This window comes from Nerophis ophidion, linkage group LG04 (assembly GCF_033978795.1).
Source record: "Nerophis ophidion isolate RoL-2023_Sa linkage group LG04, RoL_Noph_v1.0, whole genome shotgun sequence".
In the NCBI taxonomy this organism is placed as follows: Eukaryota; Metazoa; Chordata; class Actinopteri; order Syngnathiformes; family Syngnathidae; genus Nerophis; species Nerophis ophidion.
In genome coordinates this window covers 71,564,765-71,585,619 of record NC_084614.1, presented here as the reverse complement: position 1 = coordinate 71,585,619, position 20,855 = coordinate 71,564,765, and the positions used below count along the sequence as shown (strand labels likewise).

General features: G+C 36.3%; 1 protein-coding gene across 2 annotated transcripts in view; it reads left to right on the top strand.

Moving 5' to 3' along the window:
- zbtb16a (zinc finger and BTB domain containing 16a) overlaps positions 1 to 20,855 on the top strand; it is a 408,749-nt gene that overhangs the window by 225,176 nt on the left and 162,718 nt on the right. For both annotated transcript variants that reach the window (XR_009806577.1, XM_061898987.1), the window contains exon 4: positions 1,810 to 1,896. Coding sequence is in view for 1 of the 2 variants with exons in the window: in XM_061898987.1 (XP_061754971.1) it covers positions 1,810 to 1,896 (87 nt within the window). In the remaining variant the exon portion in view is untranslated. The remainder of the gene's footprint in view (positions 1 to 1,809; positions 1,897 to 20,855) is intronic.

The following is a 20,855-nucleotide window of genomic DNA, read 5'->3' as shown; positions in this document are numbered from 1 at the left end:
GGACACGCCCACTTTTCTATGAGGTTCCCGCATTCAAATGTACGCGTCAATCACTATGTTTTTTTAGAACTCGTAAAAATCATTCCAACAGTTATTTCACATAAAGGAATGCAGAAGAAGCTGTGGATTTGTAATACACCCCCGACACCACTTCCGACATTTTTTGTGCGCAGCTCACATGTCGCAGTTTTTGTGGGATTTTGTTAAAATTTGGTGTGGTAGTCTTATTATTTGTGATCTTACCGTGGCCCAAAAATTGTATATCTGTCTTCGATTCTAAAGAAATTATGAAATTAAACATGGTGCATTAGTTATGGGTCTAATTGTAATTGGTCCATTCATACATTAAACAATATTTTATCAGATGAATTAATCCAGCAGGGAAACAAAGCAAATTTACAGAATAATCGGTAAACACTGAATTTAAAAAATTAGGGCACAGGAAATGGACTGCAGTTTCATTTTTGTCTGATTTACTTTTTTACGTGGTGGTTACAGTATTTGGGATCTCAGCATGAACCGAAAATGTTGGCTGTATCTTCTGTTTTTAAGAAGTTATTACATTCTACCAGCTGCATAGTTTGCCAAAGTGTTAGGTTACATCAACAATCACCCGTTTTTTGTGATTTTCACAGATGATCAAGAGATCGTAAATCAGTCAAAAACAGGGAAACATCAGATTCAACACGTTTTGCGTGCAGAACATGGTTTAATTTGCATCCTGGTAAAAAAAAAAAATCCTCAAAATGAGCCAAAATAGTTAGCTGTATATTGAGGCATTGTAAAGTTATGATATTATACATCGTGCGTGATCCACGTTGCTAGGTCACATGACAAAGTCAGCAGTTTTGACATTTCTAAAGAGTTTTTAGATAGACTCCCACTGGAGAAAAATTACATTATACGAATTGGCGTATGCAGCAACATCCGATCATTTTTGTTCTGAGAACACAAGTCACATATTTTTCCGGATCACATTACAATTTTGCGCGATGGCACCTGTGACTTGAGAACTCAACGAGGGCCAAAAATGGTGTCGTCATCTTCAGTTTTGATGAAGTCGTGACGTGTTTTACATGCTGTCACGCACCCTGGCTGTCACACCCGTTATAGCTGGCCACCAGAGGGCGGTGTCTCTCAAATTGCGGTATTGCAATCTATAGAATTGGGCTCACAGCTCATCTACGAAGTCTTCTTTAGAGAAGACCGTTGAACTGGAAGGAAATTGTTGTGTTTTTTTTTTTTTTTTATGTGAAATTGCAACTATTCAGCGCTTCAGTATCTGTCTTTGCGATTTTTCCCAAAGGGTTTATGGTCAAACGATTGTTACCGCTCGAAGGGAAAAGCTATCGTGAAGAAAGATATTGCACTTTGTCAGCCTGGATGCTACCAAAAATTTCAATTTGCGATTAGTCGCCACTCGCCACATAGAATAGTTAACTTGCGTGAGTACCTTGAAGGTAGAAAAGCGCTATACAAGTACAACCCATTTATTATTTATTTATTAATCACAAAGAACAATTAACGTCCGCTGGCTTGAGTTCTGTTCATTGGCCACCAGATGGCGACAAAAAGGCAGCTATTTAACATAGGCATTGATATTTTGATAATAAAACTGATTCAAAAGTGTGACAACTCCGTTCTGCTTTACATAGGCCATTTTTTTCATACCAGTTTCGATGTTTCCGGGTGAAAAAGTTGGCCGGCCCCACATTTAGTTGTCATGGCTTCATCTTGTAACATTAAAAATGCACGGTTCCTTCACGCTGTGTCATAAACGTCCACCGTCTCTCGTTTTTTGTCCTGCAGCTGGCGACAAGGCCATCGTGTGTGACCAGTGCGGCGCCCAGTTCCAGACCGAGGAGTCCCTGGAGGCCCACCGGCAGATCCACACCGGTAGGAACCCACATCGAACACCACACGATAAGCGAGCGTGTGCATAGCGTCCACGGTTTACTGACACAGAGAGCCGACGCTGGGATCTTCTAGATCAGTGGTCCCCAACCTTTTTGTATCCGCGTACCGGTCAATGCTTAATAATTTGTCCCACGGCCCGGGGGGGGGGATCCTTTTATTTATTTATTTTTTTAATTTTTTTTTTTTGTCATGAAAAAGGGACGTTTTTGTCATAAAATAGGGAGGTTTTTGTGGTTGGTGCACTAATTGTAAGTGTATATTGTGTTTTTGATGTTGATTTAATAAATTAAAAAAAATATATATTATTTTTTTTAAATAAAAATTTATTTATTTGACTTAAATTTATTTATTTAAGTCAAAAATTATTCTGCGGCCCGGTGGTTGGGGACCACTGTTCTAGATCACAGGTGTCAAACTCAAGGCCCGCAAAAGCCTGGAAATAATATGCGTTAATAAAAGGGGCGGCATAGCTCAGTTGGTAGAGTGGCCGTGCCAGCAACTTGAGGGTTCCAGGTTCGATTCCCGCTTCCGCCATCCGAGTCACTGCCGTTGTGTCCTTGGGCAAGACACTTTACCCACCTGCTCCCAGTTCCACCCACACTGGTTTAAAGGCCTACTGAAATGAGATGTTCTTATTAAACGGGGATAGCAGGTCCGTTCTATGTGTCATACTTGATAATTTCGCAATATTGCCATATTTTTCCTGAAAGGATTTAGTAGACAACATCGACGATAAAGTTCGCAACTTTTGGTCGCTAATAAAAAAGCCTTGCCTTTACTGGAAGTAGCAGACGATGACGTCACGGGTTGTAGGGCTCCTCACTTCCTCACATTGTTTATAATGTGAGCCTCCAGCAGCAAGAGCTGTTCGAACCGAGAAAGCGACAATTTCCCCATTAATTTGAGCGAGGATGAAAAATTTGTGGATGAGGAAATTTAGAGTGAAGGACTAGAAAAAAAATAAAATAAAATAAAGTTAAAAAAAAGAAGGTGATTGCATTGGGAGCGATTCAGATGTTTTTAGACACATTTACTAGGATAATTCTGGGAAATCCCTTATCTTTTTATTGTGTTGCTAGTGTTTTAGTGAGTTAAATAGTACCTGATAGTCGGAGGGGTGTGTCCACGGGTGTGTTGTGCCAGTCTCTGAGAGAAGTCATAAAGCCGCAGTAGGACAGAAGCTCCGCTGATCTCCGGTAAGAGGTGACTTTTTAACCACAATTTTCTCACCGAAACCTGCCGGTTGACAAGTGGTCGGGAACCATGTTCGCTTGACCGCTCTGATCCATAGTAAAGCTTCACCTCCGGGAATTTTAAACAAGGAAACACCATGTGTTTGTGTGGCTAAAGGCTAAAGCTTCCCACCTCCATCTTTCTACTTTGACTTCTCCATTATTAATTGAACAAATTGCAAAAGATTCAGCAACACAGATGTCCAGAATAATGTGTAATTGCACGATGAAAAGAGACGACTTTAGCCGCAAGTGGTGCTGCGCTAATATGTCCCCTCCAACCAATAACGTCACAAACACACGTCATCATACGCGTCATCATTCCGCTACGTTTTCTACACGACACTTTGCGGGAAATTTAAAATTGCAATTTAGTAAACTAAAAAGGCCGTATTGGCATGTGTTGCAATGTTAATATTTCATCATTGATATATAAACTATCAGACTGCGTAGTAGTGGGTTTCAGTAGGCCTTTAAATGTCACTTAGATATTGAGTTTCACTATGTAAAGCGCTTTGAGTCACTAGACAAAAGCACTATATAAATATAATTCACTTCACTAAAGTACTTTTCTTAATGTTTTTCTTTTCCCATTTACACATAAAAATACAAGTACTGCATGCAATTGCATATCTATTAAACTTTATCCAATAATGCAACAAAATATTATATTTTCTTTCATTCAAAATATATATATTTTTTCAAACAAAAAAATCTGCTTGACTGATGTTTTGTGCACTATGAAAATGACAATAGACTTTACAGTAAAACGCTGTAAAGTCTATTAAGCTGAGCTGCCAGATTGTTTTCTTTTTTACCCAAGTGGCTCCATGGTGCATTTTTAAAAAAGGATTGAAAATGGACAAAGGTGGGTGGGAAAACATTTTTTGTTCTAGAATGTTTTTTGTTTGAGGACAAACATGGCCCACTGTTTAAAATGTTTGTGTGTATGCTTCACTGATGAGACTATTTGGTGAACATCGTTTTGTCCTATTCATTTTGGCGGTTTTTGAACCCGCCATAGTGTGGACTGTGGCGCAACAGTTTGTTTACATGTAAAATCTTCCACTCCTTCTTTGTCCCATTTTGTCCACCAAGCGTTTTATACTGTGCATGAATGCACAAAATTGTGCTTTGTTGATGTTATTGACATGTTGGAGTGCTAATCAGGCATATTTGGTCAGTGCATGGCTGCAAGCTAATCAATGCTAACATGCTATTTAGGCTAGCTCTATGTACATATTGAATCATTATGCCTCATTTGTAGGTATATTTGAGCTAATTTAATATCCTATACTTTTATCCTCTTTGTATATAATTTAGTTTTGCATGTCTCATGACGCATTAGCTGTGTGTAATATAGGCTGCATTTCTGATAGTTGTGTGCCATGTTGTTCCAGACCACAGCAAACGTGACCTACTTGCCAAAGATTGTAATGAATCTATTCGAAGAAGACAGCCTGACGTTTCCTTTAACTTGGACACACATTTATACCTTTGGCCATTAAAAGCCAGTCGTTTCCAGGAGTTGTTTCACCTTCTGACTAGCCTCTGATTTACTAATGGTTTCTAATGTGGGGAAAATGTGTAGAATAAATATTACATTTCAACATTTCTGCCAAGGAAGATTTGCATCAGCTTGTGGCACATTTTGACAGTAGGCTATTATAGCTAATATAGACACTTACGTCATGTGTTGTCTTCATTATAACACTTATATGAGACTTATAAAGTCATTTTGATAGTAGGCTATTATAGCTAATATAGACACTTACGTCATGCATTGCCTACATTATAACACTTATATGAGACTTATAAAGTCATTTTGATAGTAGGCTATTATAGCTAATATAGACACTTACGTCATGCGTTGCCTACATTATAACACTTATATGAGACTTATAAAGTCATTTTGATAGTAGGCTGTTATAGTTAATATAGACACTTACATCATGCGTTGCCTACATTATAACACTTATATAAGACTTTTAAAGTAATTTAGATAGTAGGCTAATATAACTAATATAGACACTTACGTCATGTGTTGTCTTCATTATAACACTTATATAAGACTTTTAAAGTCATTTTGATAGTAGGCTATTATAGCTAATATAGACACTTACATCATGTGTTGCCTTCATTATAACACTTATATAAGACTTTTAGAGTCATTTTGATAGTAGGCTATTATAGCTAATATAGACACTTACATCATGCGTTGCCTACATTATAACACTTATATAAGACTTATAAAGTCATTTTGATTGTAGGCTATTATAGCTAATATAGACACTTACATCATGCGTTGCCTACATTATAACACTTATATAAGACTTATAAAGTCATTTTGATTGTAGGCTAATATAGATAATATAGACACTTACATCATGCGTTGCCTACATTATAACACTTATATAAGACTTTTAAAGTCATTTTGACCGTAGGCTATTATAGCTAATATAGACACTTACGTCATGCATTGCCTACATTATAACACTTATATAAGACTTATAAAGTCATTTTGATAGTAGGTTGTTATAGTTAATATAAACACTTACATCATGCGTTGCCTACATTATAACACTTATATAAGACTTTTAAAGTCATTTTGACAGTAGGCTATTATAGCTAATATAGACACTTACGTCATGCATTGCCTACATTATAACACTTATATGAGACTTATAAAGTCATTTTGATAGTAGGCTGTTATAGTTAATATAGACACTTACATCATGTGTTGCCTACATTATAACACTTATATAAGACTTTTAAAGTAATTTAGATAGTAGGCTAATATAACTAATTTAGACACTTACATCATGTGTTGCCTTCATTATGACACCTATATAAGACTTTTGTAGTCATTTTGATAGTAGGCTAATATAACTAATATAGACACTTTAATTAGTTACTTATTAACATGCAAATTAGTAACATATTGGCTCTTAATCAGTCATTATGAAGTACTTATTAATGCCTTACGGTAACATTTTAGTATGGAGAACATATTCACCATGAATTAGTTACTTATTAACATGCAAACTAGTAACATTTTGGCTTTTACTTAGCCATTATTATTGTTAGTCTGCATGGCCTTATTATACAACCAGTAAGCCATTAACAAAGAGTCTTCCCTCAATAACCTCAGAATTATTGCTTATTATAGTAACCCTAACCCTAATATGTTCCCCTAATGTCCAAATAACTCTAAATTAAGAATGTGTTCCTTTTAATAAACAACTAATTAATGGTGAATATGTTCCCCATGCTAAAGGGTTACCATATATATAATAATGAAAAGCATAGGCAATTATATATTGTACATAAATGTATACACACATACATTTATATTCATATATTATTCACTTTTACAGCCTTAACGGCGTTGTGTCCCTCAATAAAAACAAGTTTGACACGCCCTGTCCTAGATGATGATTGACGGCTCGATGGCGCCGCGCCGGTGCTAAATCGACACGGACGCAACAGTAATCAACATAGTCGGCGGCACTTGGCAGGGGCCCGCGTTGTTTATCACCGTGCCCTCGCTACCGAGACGGGAAGACGCTTTCGGATGCCAGCGAGGAAATAGACAGAGGAGTAAATCCTCCTTCGGCAGATGTGAGACGGAATGAGGTCTTTAATTTGGAGCGGAGGATTGTCTCCAATGTCCATCGCTGTTAAGTAGACGCTAATGTGTGTGTGTGTGTGTGTGTGTGTGTGTGTGTGTGTGTGTGTGTGTGTGTGTGTGTGTGTGTGTGTGTGTGTGTGTGTGTGTCATCCATACATCATGCATCTCAACGCTCACTTTGCAGCCATCATTTGAGATAACCATGTCGAGAAAATGCTAATGGCAAAGTCTGCTCAACTAGAGTTATAATTAATCTGTTCCAGGGTCAAACTATGACCCAGTTAAAGATCATTCCAGTGTAAAAAGAAGTCTTGTGTGTATGTGTGCGTCATCCATACATACAGTGGGGCAAAAAAGTATTCAGTCAGCCACCGATTGTGCAAGTTCTCCCACTTAAAATGATGACAGAGGTCTGTAATTTTCATCATAGGTACACTTCAACTGTGAGAGACAGAATGTGGGGAAAAAATCCAGGAATTCACATTGTAGGAATTTTAAAGAATTTATTTGTAAATGATGGTGGAAAATAAGTATTTGGTCAACCATTCAAAGCTCTCACTAATTCAGTGTTATACTTTTTTGGTATAAACTCAACTCGTCGTGTTTGGAGGAAGAAGAATACTGAGTTGCATCCCAAGAACACCACACCTACTGTGAAGCATGGGGGTTGAAACATCATGCTTTGGGGCTGTTTTTCTGCTAAGGGGACAGGACGATTGATCCGTGTTAAGGAAAGAATGAATGGGGCCATGTATCGTGAGATTTTGAGCCAAAACCTCCTTCCATCAGTGAGAGCTTTGAATGGTTGACCAAATACTTATTTTCCACCATCATTTACAAATAAATTCTTTAAAATTCCTACAATGTGAATTCCTGGATTTTTTTTTTCACATTCCGTCTCTCACAGTTGAAGTGTACCTTTGATGAAAATTACAGACCTCTGTCATCATTTTAAGTGGGAGAACTTGCACAATCGGTGGCTGACTAAATACTTTTTTGCCCCACGGTAACGCGTCTCAAAGCTCACTTTGCAGCCATCATTTGGGATAACCAGGCCGAGAAAATGGTAATGGAACCGTCTCCTCAACTATAGGTATAATTAATCTGTTACAGGGTCCAACTGTGACCCAGTTAAATATAATTCAAGTGTAAAAAGAAGTCAACCTGGACGCGTTTTATTGCCAATCATTTTTTTTTTTTTTTTGATAATAAAAATTTATTGAATTCTTGCTTTGATGATAGCCATAATTTGACCCCAGTGGCGGTTTTGATTCAAAAGCAGTAGGGTTCTTGCTTTGGTAAAACGGTTCGCAGATAGTTAAACATGCGCTATATTGCCAAAAGTATTTGGCTATCCATCCAAATGATGAGAATCGGTGTATAAAATGTGTATAAGGTGTATACAATCCAGCACTTGAACATGGAGACTGTTTCAACAAATGTTTGTGAAAGAATGGACCGCTTTCAGTGATTTCCAGCATGGAACTGTCACAGGATGCCAACCTATGCAACAAATCCAGTTGTGAAAATTCGTCGCTCCTAAACATTCCAAAGTCAACTTTATTATAAGAACAATGAAGAGTTTGGGAACAACAGCAACTCAGCCACCAAGTGGTAGGCCACGTAAACTTACAGAGAGGGGTCAGCGCATAGTGCAAAGACTTTCTGCACAGTCAGTTGCAACAGAGCTCCAAACTTCATGTGACCTTCCAATTAGCCCACATACAGTACGCAGAGAGCTTCATGGAATGGGTTTTCATGGCCGGGCAGCTGTATATAAGCCATACATGGCTTTTCCATCTGGCAATCTGATTGGCCAGTCTGGGTTTAGAGGTTGGCCAGGAGAACTGTACATTTCGGACTGCATTGTGCCGAGTGTGAAATTTGGTGGAGGAGGAATTGTTTTTATTTTATTAAATGGATCCCTATTAGCTGATGCCATGGCGACTGTTAGTCTTCCTGGTGTCTATATACGAGTCCATATGAATTATGGTGTGGGGTTGTTTTTCAGGAGTTGGGCTTGGCCCCTTAGTTCCAGTGAAAGGAATTTTGAATGCTCCAGTATATCAAAACATGTTGTAGAAGTCCATGCTCCCAACCTTGTGGGAACAGTTTGGAGTGGGCCCCGTCCTCTTCCAACATGACTGTGCACCAGTGCTCAAAGCAAGGTCCATAAAGACATGGATGACAGAGTCAGGTGTGGATGAACTTGACTGGCCTGCACAGAGTCCTGACCTGAACTCCCATAGAACACCTTTGGGATGAATTAGAACGGAGACTGAGAGCCAGGTCTTCTCGTCCGACATCAGTGTGTGACCTCACCAATGCGCTTTTGGAAGAATAGTGGAAAATTCCCATAAAGACACTCTGCAGCCTTGTGGACAGCCTTCCCAGAAGACTTGAAGCTGTAATAGCTGCAAAAAGTGGACCGAGGTCCTATTGAACCCTACGGGTTAGGAATGGGATGGCACTTCAAGTTCATATGTGGGTCAAGGCAGGTGGCCAAATACTTTTGGCAATATAGTGTATGAATGTCTTCTTTATATGACCTTTGACCTCAGCTCCATCCTTTATGTGTGTTTGTATTTGTGTTGTTTTTGCATGGAAAATTAAATTAAAAAAGGACTTTAGAGCGCTGGTTTTATTTTGATCAGGGTTACTTTAGTTATTATTGGTGTGAAGAAAAATCAATAGGGTTCTCGCTCTGGCTCATAGTCAAAGTCGGGTTTGAAATTGGTCAATAAACATGTCTTTGTTGGAGCTTTAAATTGAACGCCAGCATCACCTGTGTCTCAAAATCAATAGGGTGCTTGCTTTGGTGTAGAGCAGTGTTTCTTCACCTTTTTGACCCATTGGCCCAATTTTGCCACTACAGAGGGTCCCGGGTCCCACTCAAATATTAACACTGAATAAGTCATTAACACCGAATACGTTTTCCAAAAGGGACAAGTGGTAGAAAAAGGATGGATGGATGGATGGAAGTTTTCCAGGATATTTTTCCTATTCAAAAATAGTTGGCCATTTTTCAGGCTTCCACCATTTCCACATTTTTCAGCCGATTCAAACCATTCTACCTTCAACACATTCCACCATTCTGGACATTCAAACTATTATTTTTCCAAGTTTAAAGAAATTCCAGGAATTCCCGTTATTTTCAAACACTTTTTGACCCTTTTTTGTGGCGACTACTCCTCACACATTTTTTCAACCCCTTTCAGCTGTTCCATCGTCAAAACATTCCTCTTAATCAGGACAAAAAAACAAATTACGTAATACCTTTTCTCAATTAAAAAGGTTACTTTTTTAACATTTTTCGACCGATTTGAAAAATACCAACACCAACCATTCAGAAAATTTAATTTTTTTTAGCATTTTCCAAAAAATGTCCTCTTTTCCCGAAATTCCCAAATTTTCATGAAATTTATTTTGAAAAAAAATGGGACATTTTTCAAAGTCCCACAACTCCAACATTTTTTTATGCGATTCAAAACATTCCAACTTCAAAATGGTCAGCCTCTTTAGGAATTGTGTACTCCCTTTCAACAGTTATGAACAAATTCCCGGATTCCCTAGAATTCCCAGTTTCTTTTGACATTTTCCCCAATTAATTATCCATTTTTCAAACTTTCACAATTCCCACATTCTTCAACCCACTCAAAACCTTACACCTTTAACACATTCAACTCATCCTGGAAATTCAAACAACCATGTGTTTATTAACTATTAGTTGATTATTATTTATTGAATAAATACACATTAGGCTTAGGTCAGGCTGATTAGAAAACTAAGTACTAACAGAATATATTGCATAAGATGACAAAAGAAAATGGATGTACAATTATGTAAATTAATAACAAATGTTTTTTAACTTTAGTCATATCTTTTGCGCTGTGAAACTTTTATGACTTTAGCTCCTGACTTCTTCTTTCTGTTCGAAGTTGTCATTACTGCCACATGTGGTGGAAAAGTGTATTACAACTGAATGCCACTGCGGCCCATACGCCCCCACAGCTGAAAAACAGATATTTTTCTGGCGGCCCAATATTGGATCCTTGCCCTAAGGTTAAGAAACACTGGTGTGGAGTGAAAAAGCCGAAAGGAACGTGTCCCTATTTGACCTTTGACCGCGGTTACGTCAGCCATCACCGATCAATCCAGTGTTTGGCAAAATCAATGGAGTTATTGCTCTTAAACGCAAGTTCAAAGTCAGGTTTAAAGTTGGGACTGCTCTTTGTTGGACCATTGACATTGACTCCAGCCATTAAGCATTTTTCAAAAACCAATAAGCTTCTTGCTGCGACATATAACAACAATTTTGTTTGATTTTTCACATCAGCCGTTGGTCAAAATAAGTAGCGTTCTGGCTTTGCTAGATGGTATTGCTTTGGAGTTGGGCCAGAATATCGCTCCGGTAAAATATAAAATTATTTCGGCCTGCACCTACTGGTGGTTAGAGTGTCTTCCCCGAGATCGGTGGGTTGTGAGTTCAAACCCCGGCCTGAGTCATACCAAAGACTATAAAAAATGGGACCCATTACCTCCCAGCATCAAGGGTTGGAATCGGGGGTTAAATCACCAAAAATGATTCCCGGGCGCGGCCAGCGCTGCTGCTCACTGCTCCCCTCAGTTCTCAGGGTGTGAATGCAGAGGACACATTTCACCACACCTAGTGTGTGTGTGTCAATTTTTAGTACTTTAGCTTTAATCTAAATTCTCCGATACTACTTGAAGCTAGCAGCTACACAACAGCCAAGCACACAATAGCAGAGAAGCTAGACATACGTTATGAGTGTCCTTAACTTAATGCTATTGCAGTGTAGAAAATGACGTTTGTCAATAAAAACAAGTATCGAATATTGGAGTTGCATATTACTCACCGATAGAAAGTATCCAGTAACAAACGTGTCCGCGTCATTCAACTTGAAGCATCTTGAACTTAATGAATTAAGTGTCCTCCACTTCAACTTAACGCTCCGTAATGAATAGTTTTTCGAACTAAGCACTGTTCTCAGTCCGACTAATTTGACTTGATTGCACATTTTCTAACATTCCACGCTACAAAATAAGAATAACTTTTACTAGTAGATTGCACAGTACAGTACATATTACGTACAATTGACCACTAAATAGTAACACCCAAATAAGTTTTTCAACTTGTTTAAGTCGGGGTCCACGTAAATTAATTCATAGTAATTTTCCCGATATTGTATTGGATCAATATCGGTATCGACCCATACGCCGGGGCTCAATATTGGCGTCCAGGAGTGCACAAATAAATTAAATCACATTCGAATTGCAATTCTTAATCATCCCGATTTAGAATCAATTTATAATTATAAAAAAAAAAAAATATATATATATATATATATGTATATATATATATATATATATATATATATATATATATATATATATATATATATATATATATATATATATATATATGTATATATATATATATATATATATATATATATATATATATATATATATATATATATATATATATATATATATATATATGACACCGTATATCCTTGAATTGCCCCCGGGTATATACAGTAGTATGCGCCTGCCTAGAATTACTGCCGGGTGAAACTTGTCACGTGACACTTCACCTGTCATATTTTTCAAAGTGGAGGAGGCTGATTTTGATCATTTGAAATCGCATAAAGGGAAGAAGATCAAGAGCTATTCAGTAGGATTTAAGGTCCAAGCTATTAAATATACTAAAAAGAACAGTAAGCAGCTATGTTTTATTAATATACCGTAGCTGCGTGTGTCAAATGTGAGTCATTAAATGACTCCCGCCTCCTGGTGGTAGAGGGCGCTAGTGATCCTTCTTGCGACTACTCGGCTGCAGAAGAAGTGACAACAAACAGCAAGAGTGACCCGCCATTGTTTATTTTTTTCCTCTCGTTTGCACTTTTAACATGTAGGATTACATATCTAAAATAAAACCGTTTTCCTAACTGGACTTTCAATCGAAGCAGGAGGTAATAAAGGAAGATCTTCATCGAGACAGAGAGACTTTTAAAACTGAAGAAAGATAAGGAAGACTTCTATAAATAAGTTATCGATGCTTTTGATCAGAAGGAGCTGTGCATGGACTTCATTTATAAGTAAAGGTAAGACCATAATAATGTTTTTTTTTATTAAATGTGCTTTTCATGATGGTATCCTTACATCACACTCAAATTTATAAGCGCAGGCCTAAATTTACCGCATGCCTTTGGTAAACGCCGGAGTGAGAAGAAGTTTTAAATTAATTAGCGCCCCGGTGGCAATTCAAGGAAATACGGTATATATATTTTTTTATTTTTATTTTTATATTATTATTATTATTTTAAACAAACATCAAGTTTTTAAGACATGATTTTTGACCGTCTCCATGCAACCCGAAGGAGCTTTTATAACCTTTTTATTAAAAATGTTTTATTATCATTTTTATATCAAATCATACATTGTGAGAATCATGTTGAATCCAGAATTGTGTTGCATCGGTTCTGAATGGAATCGTCACGCCAGGAATCGGAATCGAATCGAATAACACCCGTGTTGTTATCGGATCGAAAGTTTTTTTTTTTTTTTTTTTTAAATGGAGTCATATTCATTTTCCTGCGATGAGGTGGCGACTTGTCCAGGGTGTACCCCGCCTTCCGCCCGATTGTAGCTGAGATAGGCACTCGCGACCCCAAAGGGAAAAAGCGGTAGAAAAATGGATGGATGGATGGATGGATTTTTATTTTCTCCTTGAAGCCAGACACTATTTGACTAGTTTTTTTTTGTTTTTTTTTACAATCAATAGCATCCTTGCCTGGCAACAGAGGTGGGTAGTAACGCGCTACATTTACTCCGTTACATTTACTTGAGTAACTTTTGGGACAAATTGTACTTCTACGAGTAGTTTTTATGCAACATACTTTTACTTTTACTTGAGTATATTTATAGAGAAGAAACGCTACTTTTACTCCGTTCCATTTATCTACATTCAGCTCGTTACTCACAACTTTTTTTAATCGATCTATTAATGTTTGTTTTGCTTAATGACAGAGCTTCAAAGTAGGATCCACGCATGCCTGGGTTTCACCAATCACATGCAGTCACTGGTGACGTTGGACCAATCAAACAGAGCCAGGCGGTCACATGACCCAACTTAAACAAGTTGAAAAACGTATTGGGGTGTTACCGTTTAGTGGTCAATTGTACGGAATATGTACTGTACCGTGCAATCTAATAATAAAAGTTTCAATCAATTAATCAATCAAAAGTGTAAAGGAAAAAAGACACTTTTTATTTCAACGGTACTTCTCGTCAAAAGCCTAAAGACTGATCGCACAGTTCCTGTCTTCACAATAAAAGTGCCGCTCCATCGCGCCTGCGCTAACAAAATAAGAGTCTCCGAAAGCCAGCACTAACAAGCTAGCAAGCTACGGAGTTTGCCGCCAATGTATTTCTTGTAAAGTGTATAAAAACGAATATGGAAGCTGGACAGATAAGATGCCAAAAACCATGACGACTTTCATGTGGTATTAGACAGAAAAGAGGAACTTTTTTTCTCCTCCCTTTGAAAACGTGGCCGTCTGATTCCAATCAATGCAAGTCATCAGAATCAGGTAATACACCAACTTATATTCCTGTCTTCATGAAAGATAGGAATCTATATGTTAAACATGCATGTATATTCATTAAAACACCTTCAACATGTGAACAAAAACAGCAAAATAAATAAATATAAATTATATACTGTATATATAAATGTATGTATATATATATAAATGTATGTATGTATATATATATATATATATATGTGTGTGTGTATAAATGATATATGTGTGTGTATGTATATATGAGGTAGATCACCTCGACTTGGTCATTTACTAAGTAATTGATAAACGTTGAAAAACTTATTGGGGTGTTACCATTTAGTGGTCAATTGTACGGAATATGTACTGTACTGTACAATCTACTAATACAAGTTTTAATCAATCAATCAAATCAATGAATGCCTACTGAGGCTATGGTGCTGTTAAGTTATTGTGGCTCAATGTGCCATTTTTTTTATTTTATGTTAATGTACTATTATTTAATATATATTATTGTTTTAGTTGCTTAAGAGATATTCCTGGCTCTGAATTTGCTCATTGCTATTTTTATGTTTTTGTGCATTATTTGTTGCCGTAATCAGGTTACTCATCAGTTACTCAGTACTTGAGTAGTTTTTTCACAACATACTTTTTACTTTTACTCAAGTAAATATTTGGGTGACTACTCCTTACTTTTACTTGAGTAATAAATCTCTAAAGTAACAGTACTCTTACTTGAGTACAATTTCTGGCTACTCTACCCACCTCTGCCTGGCAATAATAATAATACAAATAATAATAATAATAATATTAAACATTTGGAAAGGCATAGTTTGAGGTTGTTGCTGGTAAATCCCTGCTCATGTTAACTTGTGTTTGTGAGCGCCAGTGAACACTTTCTCCATCACGTCTGCTGTTTTTCCAAAACAAAGTCGTCTTGGAGCGAGCGGCTGAAAACTAATTCCATCCGCTGCCATAAAACCAAACCGGAGCGACTCCCCTCGCCGTGAACTCTTCGCTTATGTAACGCCGGCTAAACCCCGCCCCCCTTTTTCTTCCTGTCTCGGTGCTGGTCCGAGTCCCAACAATGTCCACATTCAGGCCAAGAACACTATTGGTTTTCTGTGCTTATCGGGCGTCCATAAAAGTGTCACGGCGGTATTTACGGCGTGTACAGTAGCCGGCAGGTCAGGAGCGGCGAGGACGACGTCTTGGCCGCCGTCCAATTATTCGCTCACGTCCCCCGATGACAGGCTTTGCCCTCGCCGCTCGCCACGTTGAATGGGAGCTTTTGTGGCCGTCAGCTGCGGCCGGAGTCAACCCCCGGGATGGTTGCAGGCAGCATTCCTCAAGTTGTCGTCATTCCCCACCAAAACAACTTTTGTTTTGACTTTCAAAACCCATAGGGTTCTTGCTTGGTATAGGACCCGTGAGTTGTGACTGCTAAAGTGCTAACAGAGAATGCAGCCATATTTTGTTTTTTGACAACCTCAGCCATCATTACTCAATCTTGTATTTTTCAAAACCAATAGGGTTCTTGATTTGTTTACAATAGCACAATATCTGATGGATACAGTATGTTGTGACTGCTAAAGTGCTAGCACAGAATGCTGCCTTATTTTATTTTTGACAGCCTCAGCCATCATTACTCAATTTTGTATTTTTCAAAACCAATAGGGTTCTTGATTTGTTTGTAAATAGCACAATATCTGATAGATATTTTGTGACTGCTAAAGTGCTAACAGAGAATGTAGCCTTATTTAGTTTTTGACAGCCTTAAATTTGTATTTTTCAAAACCAATAGGATTCTTGATTTGTTTACAATAGCACAATCTTTGAAAATTGTTGTGACTGCTAAAGTGCTAACAGCGAATATAGCCATACTTAGTTTCTGACAGACTTAATTTTGTATTTTTCAAAACCAATAGGGTTCTTGATTTGTTTACAATAGCACAATCTGATAGATATTTTGTGACTGCTAAAGTGCTAACAGAGATTGTAGCCTTATTTAGTTTTTGACAGCCTTAATTTTTTATTTTTCAAAACCAATAGTGTTCTTGATGTGTTTACAATAGCACAATATCTGATAGATATGTTGTGACTGCTAAAGTGCTAACAGCATATGTAGCCATACTTAGTTTCTGACAGCCTTAATTTTGTATTTTTCAAAACCAATAGTGTTCTTGATTTGTTTACAATAGCACAATATCTGATAGATATGTTGTGACTGCTAAAGTGCTAGCACAGAATGCTGCCTTACTTTATTTTTGACAGCCTCAGCCATCATTACTCAATTTTGTATTTTTCAAAACCAATAGGGTTCTTGATTTGTTTGTAAATAGCACAATATCTGATAGATATTTTGTGACTGCTAAAGTGCTAACAGAGAATGTAGCCTTATTTCATTTTTGACAGTCTTAATTTTGTATTTTTTAAAAAACAAATAGGTTTCTTTATTTGTGTACAATAGCACAATCTGATAGATTTTTTGTGACTGCTAAAGTGCTAACAGAGATCGTAGCCTTATTAAGTTTTTGACAGCCTTAATTTTGTATTTTTCAAAACCAATAGTGTTCTTGATTTGTTTACAATAGCACAATATCTAATAGATATGTTGTGACTGCTAAAGTGCTAACAGCGAATGTAGCCATACTTAGTTTCTGACAGCCTTAATGTTGTATTTTTCAAAACCAATAGGGTTCTTGATTTGTTTACAATAGCACAATATCTGATAGATACAGTATGTTGTGACTGCTAAAGTGCTAGCACAGAATGCTGCCTTATTTTATTTTTAACAGCCTCAGCCATCATTACTCAATTTTGTATTTTTCAAAACCAATAGGGTTCTTGATTTGTTTGTAAATAGCACAGTATCTGATAGATATTTTGTGACTGCTAAAGTGCTAACAGAGAATGTAGCCTTATTTAGTTTTTGACAGCCTTAAATTTGTATTTTTCAAAACCAATAGGATTCTTGATTTGTTTACAATAGCACAATCTTTGAAAATTGTTGTGACTGCTAAAGTGCTAACAGCGAATATAGCCATACTTAGTTTCTGACAGACTTAATTTTGTATTTTTCAAAACCAATAGGGTTCTTGATTTGTTTACAATAGCACAATCTGATAGATATTTTGTGACTGCTAAAGTGCTAACAGAGATTGTAGCCTTATTTAGTTTTTGACAGCCTTAATTTTTTATTTTTCAAAACCAATAGTGTTCTTGATGTGTTTACAATAGCACAATATCTGATAGATATGTTGTGACTGCTAAAGTGCTAACAGCATATGTAGCCATACTTAGTTTCTGACAGCCTTAATTTTGTATTTTTCAAAACCAATAGTGTTCTTGATTTGTTTACAATAGCACAATATCTGATAGATATGTTGTGACTGCTAAAGTGCTAGCACAGAATGCTGCCTTACTTTATTTTTGACAGCCTCAGCCATCATTACTCAATTTTGTATTTTTCAAAACCAATAGGGTTCTTGATTTGTTTGTAAATAGCACAATATCTGATAGATATTTTGTGACTGCTAAAGTGCTAACAGAGAATGTAGCCTTATTTCATTTTTGACAGTCTTAATTTTGTATTTTTTAAAAAACAAATAGGTTTCTTTATTTGTGTACAATAGCACAATCTGATAGATTTTTTGTGACTGCTAAAGTGCTAACAGAGATCGTAGCCTTATTAAGTTTTTGACAGCCTTAATTTTGTATTTTCAAAACCAATAGTGTTCTTGATTTGTTTACAATAGCACAATATCTAATAGATATGTTGTGACTGCTAAAGTGCTAACAGCGAATGTAGCCATACTTAGTTTCTGACAGCCTTAATGTTGTATTTTTCAAAACCAATAGGGTTCTTGATTTGTTTACAATAGCACAATATCTGATAGATACAGTATGTTGTGACTGCTAAAGTGCTAGCACAGAATGCTGCCTTATTTTATTTTTGACAGCCTCAGCCATCATTACTCAATTTTGTATTTTTCAAAACCAATAGGGTTCTTGATTTGTTTGTAAATAGCACAATATCTGATAGATATTTTGTGACTGCTAAAGTGCTAACAGAGAATGTAGCCTTATTTAGTTTTTGACAGCCTTAAATTTGTATTTTTCAAAACCAATATGATTCTTGATTTGTTTACAATAGCACAATCTTTGAAAATTGTTGTGACTGCTAAAGTGCTAACAGCGAATATAGCCATACTTAGTTTCTGACAGACTTAATTTTGTATTTTTCAAAACCAATAGGGTTCTTGATTTGTTTACAATAGCACAATCTGATAGATATTTTGTGACTGCTAAAGTGCTAACAGAGATTGTAGCCTTATTTAGTTTTTGACAGCCTTAATTTTTTATTTTTCAAAACCAATAGTGTTCTTGATGTGTTTACAATAGCACAATATCTGATAGATATGTTGTGACTGCTAAAGTGCTAACAGCATATGTAGCCATACTTAGTTTCTGACAGCCTTAATTTTGTATTTTTCAAAACCAATAGTGTTCTTGATTTGTTTACAATAGCACAATATCTGATAGATATGTTGTGACTGCTAAAGTGCTAGCACAGAATGCTGCCTTACTTTATTTTTGACAGCCTCAGCCATCATTACTCAATTTTGTATTTTTCAAAACCAATAGGGTTCTTGATTTGTTTGTAAATAGCACAATATCTGATAGATATTTTGTGACTGCTAAAGTGCTAACAGAGAATGTAGCCTTATTTCATTTTTGACAGTCTTAATTTTGTATTTTTTAAAAAACAAATAGGTTTCTTTATTTGTGTACAATAGCACAATCTGATAGATATTTTGTGACTGCTAAAGTGCTAACAGAGATCGTAGCCTTATTAAGTTTTTGACAGCCTTAATTTTGTATTTTCAAAACCAATAGTGTTCTTGATTTGTTTACAATAGCACAATATCTAATAGATATGTTGTGACTGCTAAAGTGCTAACAGCGAATGTAGCCATACTTAGTTTCTGACAGCCTTAATGTTGTATTTTTCAAAACCAATAGGGTTCTTGATTTGTTTACAATAGCACAATATCTGATAGATACAGTATGTTGTGACTGCTAAAGTGCTAGCACAGAATGCTGCCTTATTTTATTTTTGACAGCCTCAGCCATCATTACTCAATTTTGTATTTTTCAAAACCAATAGGGTTCTTGATTTGTTTGTAAATAGCACAGTATCTGATAGATATTTTGTGACTGCTAAAGTGCTAACAGAGAATGTAGCCTTATTTAGTTTTTGACAGCCTTAAATTTGTATTTTTCAAAACCAATAGGATTCTTGATTTGTTTACAATAGCATAATCTTTGAAAATTGTTGTGACTGCTAAAGTGCTAACAGCGAATATAGCCATACTTAGTTTCTGACAGACTTAATTTTGTATTTTTCAAAACCAATAGGGTTCTTGATTTGTTTACAATAGCACAATCTGATAGATATTTTGTGACTGCTAAAGTGCTAACAGAGATTGCAGCCTTATTTAGTTTTTGACAGCCTTAATTTTTTATTTTTCAAAACCAATAGTGTTCTTGATGTGTTTACAATAGCACAATAGCTGATAGATATGTTGTGACTGCTAAAGTGCTAACAGCATATGTAGCCATACTTAGTTTCTGACAGCCTTAATTTTGTATTTTTCAAAACCAATAGTGTTCTTGATTTGTTTACAATAGCACAATATCTGATAGATATGTTGTGACTGCTAAAGTGCTAGCACAGAATGCTGCCTTATTTTATTTTTGACAGCCTCAGCCATCATTACTCAATTTTGTATTTTTCAAAACCAATAGGGTTCTTGATTTGTTTGTAAATAGCACAATATCTGATAGATATTTTGTGACTGCTAAAGTGCTAACAGAGAATGTAGCCTTATTTCATTTTTGACAGTCTTAATTTTGTATTTTTTTAAAAACAAATAGGTTTCTTGATTTGTGTACAATAGCACAATTTGATAGATATTTTGTGACTGCTAAAGTGCTAACAGAGATTGTAGCCTTATTTAGTTTTTGACAGCCTTAATTTTGTATTTTTCAAAACCAATAGTGTTCTTGATTTGTTTACAATAGCACAATATCTAATAGATATGTTGTGACTGCTAAAGTGCTAACAGCGAATGTAGCCATACTTAGTTTCTGACAGCCTTAATTTTGTATTTTTCAAAACCAATAGGGTTCTTGATTTGTTTACAATAGCACAATATCTGATAGATATGTTGTGACTGCTAAAGTGCTAGCACAGAATGCTGCCTTATTTTATTTTTGACAGCCTCAGCCATCATTACTCAATTTTGTATATTTCAAAACCAATAGGGTTCTTGATTTGTTTGTAAATAGCATAATATCTGATAGATATGTTGTGACTGCTAAAGTGCTAACAGAGAATGTAGCCTTATTTAGTTTTTGACAGCCTTAAATGTGTATTTTTCAAAACCAATAGGGTTCTTGATTTGTTTACAATAGCACAATCTG